The sequence below is a fragment of the Necator americanus genome, chromosome II (assembly GCF_031761385.1).
Source record: "Necator americanus strain Aroian chromosome II, whole genome shotgun sequence".
NCBI lineage: Eukaryota > Metazoa > Nematoda > Chromadorea > Rhabditida > Ancylostomatidae > Necator > Necator americanus.
Genome location: NC_087372.1, coordinates 38,749,876 through 38,755,314, shown reverse-complemented (window position 1 = coordinate 38,755,314; position 5,439 = coordinate 38,749,876). Strand labels below are relative to the sequence as shown.

The following is a 5,439-nucleotide window of genomic DNA, read 5'->3' as shown; positions in this document are numbered from 1 at the left end:
GCTTTTGGGAAAACAGTGGAGGAAAGTAAGTCATTATAGATTAAGCATCATTATGCTAGGCATTGAATGTCTTCAACACAATGTTGCTCATAGCTGCTTAATTTTGATAAATCCGCTCCTTCTGAAATTATCTTTAGAATCTAAACGATGAGGTAAATGGAACGTGCATGGGACAAAAATCCCAAGAGATACAACCCTGATCTTTCTACTTATAAACTAGCGCTATGACCTGTTGTCCGAAAAAGCAACCTTGTAAGAAGGCTTGTCTTTGAAAATTATTTAACCGCGTATGCGAGTAGACGCGAAGAACAGATTCTAGTTATAAAAATTTGGAGTGGATAAGTTTTGCCTTTTGAGTTTTGCATATATAATTGCTTCACAAATCTTGCAAAAAGCGAACTTTCCTTTGCTAGATATATACAGTATGACATGATTCCTGTTGGTCGCGTAACCGCAACGAGGGCAAACACCAATTACGGAAGAAAAGTTGGTGCTGCTTGTAATGCGAAGCTCTACAGAACGTCAAGAAATGTAATAATCTATTTATAACAATCAATAATCAACAACATATTTCGCAAAACAACAATAATAATAAGGAATAACGGAAACTTAACTACTTTTTCTGGATTTCTTTGGTGGAGAATCAATATTCGCCGTCCACGCATCACCTGCAGTTCTTTTCCGAAAATCTGAGAAGTTTAGTCGTTCGTTTGATGAGACTTCATTTAGGGAATCCGTTGAACGAGTCAGACGCTGAAGTTATCTGTTTTTTTTTTTGTGCAACAACACAGAGAACTCTGCTTGTCATCCAAGCAATTATCAGAAAGCTACTCATCTTAATTAGTGAATCCCTCCCAAATTTTAGGTTTAAGTTTAGATCCACCTAAGCCCAAGAAGTAGGATGAAAATAAATCCTAAAGACGTAGAAACGCGGAACAGTTTCGCAATTGAGACACTATCCCAAACTGTGACATGAAATCGCTTTCTTTCAGCGCATAACTTCCTCTTCTTCGACAGAAAAAAACGTACTGTTAATCTTAACGTCCATTGGGTTTTCCAAAAATCTACGTTTATTTTTACGTAACGTATTCCTACGAAACAATCTTAAAATGTGTTGAACAATAAGTTTGATAAGTGACAAGGATTATGACAGCGTGATATTGTTTATCTTCAAAATTTCAGTGTCAAAAATAGTTCCTTTCTGAATGGCTGCTCAGAATCACTCAGAACAGATATTTCTGGAAGGATCACTACCGGCGAAGATCGGCTCTGTAAGTGCCTACTCAATCTATTTCCACCAAATTTCTTAAGATGTCATTTTAATGCTGCTCTCTAGAATATGCCACAACAAAACAAAACATTTATCCTATCGAAAAACTTTCATCGCAGAATTTTCAGCTTTCAAACAGTGTCGGGTTTCTTTCACTGCTAAGTTTTCGAAAATAACTAAGAAAGATGTTGGTTCACAGAACCTCTTTTATCTTACTTCCTTGTCTTCCAGTACACCTAAGCCGAAAAATGAAATTTGGCAATGATTCGCCAAAGATAACAACTACTTCAGATAAACAACGACTACTTCAAATATTGCACACTTTGCACCAAAACAAAAAAAAAATAACCACGCAAAAGTAGTTTCTTTCTAGAAAATGCATCCTTTAATGCAAAACGCAGAACAGTAGCTCAAGTATTGACAAAATCCAAAGATAAGAATATAAATAGAATTTCTATATGTTCTCAAGCATCTTACCGAAAGTTTCTTCGGTTCGTAGAATTTCCGCGCAATACTCGTACCAGGTCCGCGTAATCTGAATTCGTAGTAAATATACGACTAAGACAAAAAGTGTACATACACTTAGCAGCAATTAACAACCTACGTTGTTGCCATTTCAACATCACCAACATCCTTCCCATCATCGGACTCTGAGTCCGATTCGTAACCCATCATCTTTCGTTCGTAATAAGCCATCAATTTCTTCAAAAATATTTAATAAGGCTTGTTTGAGAAAATAATTAACAGTTTCATTACCTCTACTTCTGGATTACATCCTTTGAATGACATTCGGCCGAATTTCAATCCTTCCAAAAAAGTCAGATCAGTAGAGTATTGGTACTCACAGCTAAAACAACACTAGTATTACCTATTTATTGAAAACTGTGTTGCTACTCCAGAGGAACGCAATAAAAAACAAGACTTCCACGAAACTGAATTTTCTTCGCGTTTCAGTCTTCCAGAAGAGACAAAATTTGAAGTTGGAGGGCACAGAAGCCGACCCAACATAACTTCCACACCGAGGCAAAAATTTCGCATACATTTTGTAACATTCCGAAAAGACTTACGACTTCGAAGCTTCCGAAGAAGCAACATCTTCGTCTTCACCTAGACATTGCTTCTTCGCTTCAGCTTCTCGCTTTTTCCTTTCCTTTGCTTCCAGCTTCCTTTTAGTTCTCTGCATGAACTGAAATGATAGTCAGACTCAATCAAAGGACAAAGTATGGTGGAAATAAGAATCAAATATGGAGAACAGGGTTTTCGGTTGTGAAACGGACTAGCCTTCATTTCCAGAACGGTTGACGACAATCTCTTCTCTGAAGTGGTCATTCTGAAGCCTGCAATATGTAATGTATGCGCAAAAATGATTTCAGGAGTACATTTCCCATCAAAGAATAGGATTTTCTAAAACGAGGACTACTACTTGCTCCAGTAATTGGCACAACAGTAATCCAGAATTTCTAAATCAAACATGAAAAGTGTACACAGATAGCCATTTCCAGAACATTTCACACAGAACAAGTCATCAACAACCTAAAAGAAAAAAAAAAATAAAGCAAAACCCTACTGACTTCACTGTTTACGAACTGTTTGTCCCAGCCTGGTGTCAATTCCTCCACTGTGTGTGAAAATGCACACACTATCGTTGAATGGTCGACTCTTCGACTGCTCCTAAGGATACGGTGTCGGTGTCCGGAATAATCCCTCTATTTTGCTAATGATTATTATGTTGATCTGTATTTTTCTTCTTTGAAACACTCATTAATGAAACATGGACGTATGTAGGGAAATGATTTTGCTTAGTGGAGGATCACTGACGTAAGTATGCATAGTCTAGGTCTGTTGATGGTTTCGAGTGTTCCGGTCTTTATTAGGGATAGGAAACGTTTTTTTCATACTAAAAATGAAGTCACGTTGAGTAGCACAGTTTACCTGTTATGTTGCCTAAAATCTTACTTCGAAGTGAGAACAATTTCGTTCTCCAGAACGAAAAAAAAGTCATCACATTTGCAGTTCCCTATACAAGCGAGAGATTTCACTACTCATTGCAAAGCAGACTGTGGTGTAGTGTCGTTTTGTCGTTCTTCTAAAAAGATAATGGAATGTCGTGGAAGAGCATCATAGTGGTGCATCGGTGATAACAGATTTCTAACCCTCAGTGGTCTTAACAACAAGTCCTTGCTTGATCGATCAAGTAGAACAATATGATTTCGTTTCTGCACAGTTCAAGCGCTTCGCATAATCGACAAAGGCTAGGATGAAGGCTGTACATATTGCCGTGGGACCTCTATGGTCCTATATCTTGTCCACTCAGCCTCATACAGTCCCGATGCTAAATGTGCATGCGGCTGAGATTCAATGACAGTCCCTGATATCTTATTGAACAGTGGGAATAAGGGATAAACTGCATAACGTCGATCAATCGGCATAGGATATGTCGATTGAGGATGAACATTGTAGAAAGTCGGCGTGCAGTGATCAATAAACGTGCTGCGTGGAAGTTTCGAAGTTCCCTTTCATAGCTCTAATCATAACTATTAAACATAATCTTACTTCAATTTTGGCATTAACTTTTGTTACGAAATTGTTCAAGAATTTCTCGCTTCCCGTTTGTTTTCCTCCGAATTTATACATGTCCGTATCAAAACGACATGAAGCTAGGTGTAGTTGGGAAACGACTGCGATCGAGGCTGCGCTGCGGAACGTACCGATTCGTACTGGGAACTCAAGAGCTTATGTCACAACACACTGTTGACGTAAAATTGACTGTAGGAATAAAGTTCGGATCTTAACGTTCTCTTAGTTCTATCTATCCTCAATTCTCCTCACCATATGCCCGTTTTGTTCGTGTTTAGCTTTTGATATATGTTTCCTCAGTTAATTTATTACTGGCGGCCTTTCATCTTTCCTTCCTTTCTTTGATGTAATTTAAGCGTGCACAGTTTCTACAGTTTCTATGCTGTGAAGGAAAGGATCCGCATCATACTGGATTCTCGACCGTAGTGATCCTGATTTCAGCTTCAAAATGACTTTCAAGAGATCTCAGTGATATGATTGAGATCCATTCGAACTTACAACTTTTCTCAAATAGTCGATTATCGCGTGGTGACTAATGGAAGCTGTGGACTATGTGTAAACATAGCATAGTACTATATATACACAGGCTACATAACAAGCGAGGGGGAAAATTTTATGAAGATTACTGCCATTAATCCCACAACACATCGAATTTTTTGATACGAATTTCAGTCCATTCCAAGATATTTCGTACTGCGAACAAAACTAAAATTTTGAAGACTCGAATACATTGCTTATAGAAGATGCAAATTATCGATTCTCGCCTTCTCGTTTTTGACGTGATGTGAAACTTTCTCCGCAGTCTTTCCCAGCCGGAAAAGCTTCTCGATGTTGCTGACTTAGAAATCACTTTTTGTCACCTCTTGGGTTAATACACGTACTGGCTCGATTGTTTTCCTGGTGCATCTCCAGCAAAACTTTACCGGTTGATGACGTTAGACGGTTATTTCAGAATATATCTTTCTTAAACATAAGTAATCACCCACTAATACAACAAATCTCTTACAATACAGCGAATCTTTATCATATGTACGTTGTACACTCTGCTGACGAATTTCGGCTATCAACAAAAGTTATTGCAAACCAAGTGACTTTGGTTGCAGTGACATAATCTAGAGGAATAGGAGAAAATATGTAATTTACATCTGATAGAATGATTAAAACGATAAATCTGAAAGGTATATATGAAGAAATCTGAAGGGGTCGATCGCAGAATATTAAGGCGCGAAATAGTGAATTTATGATAGCGTATGCTAGAAAGGAACGGTTGAATGAAGAACTGAAACAAAGAAAGAAACGAGATTAAAGAGTGCTCTATTTGGAGCGTACACGTTCAAAATCAGCAAACAGATGAGCATTGGTGAGATGCGTACACTCCTACTGAGGACCGCCTCAGCACAATTGAAGAAGGTTCTCTTCCTCACCTGACAACAACCAGGAGGAATGTGCTGCACGAAAGTATACAATGCTCAAAATGATGGCGCAATATAGGCCGTTCCAGAGTGGAGTGCAAATTAACGCGAGGAAGAAACCGATTAAGACGCTACCTAGCACTAGAAGAAATGAATGAGGAAGGAAAGGGCAGTGAATCT

The 5,439-nt window shown here is 38.3% G+C and overlaps 1 protein-coding gene across 1 annotated transcript; it reads right to left on the bottom strand.

Annotated features, from left to right (window-relative positions):
- Window positions 1–609: 609 nt before the first annotated feature.
- RB195_020766 (uncharacterized protein) lies at window positions 610–2,599 on the bottom strand (the record flags this gene model as incomplete). Its single annotated transcript, XM_013442462.2, has 6 exons — window positions 610–753; window positions 1,748–1,805; window positions 1,875–1,972; window positions 2,027–2,117; window positions 2,338–2,456; window positions 2,552–2,599. The coding sequence occupies 6 exons, from the start codon at window positions 2,597–2,599 to the stop codon at window positions 610–612; spliced, it is 558 nt and encodes a 185-aa protein (XP_013297916.2).
- Window positions 2,600–5,439: the final 2,840 nt, after the last annotated feature.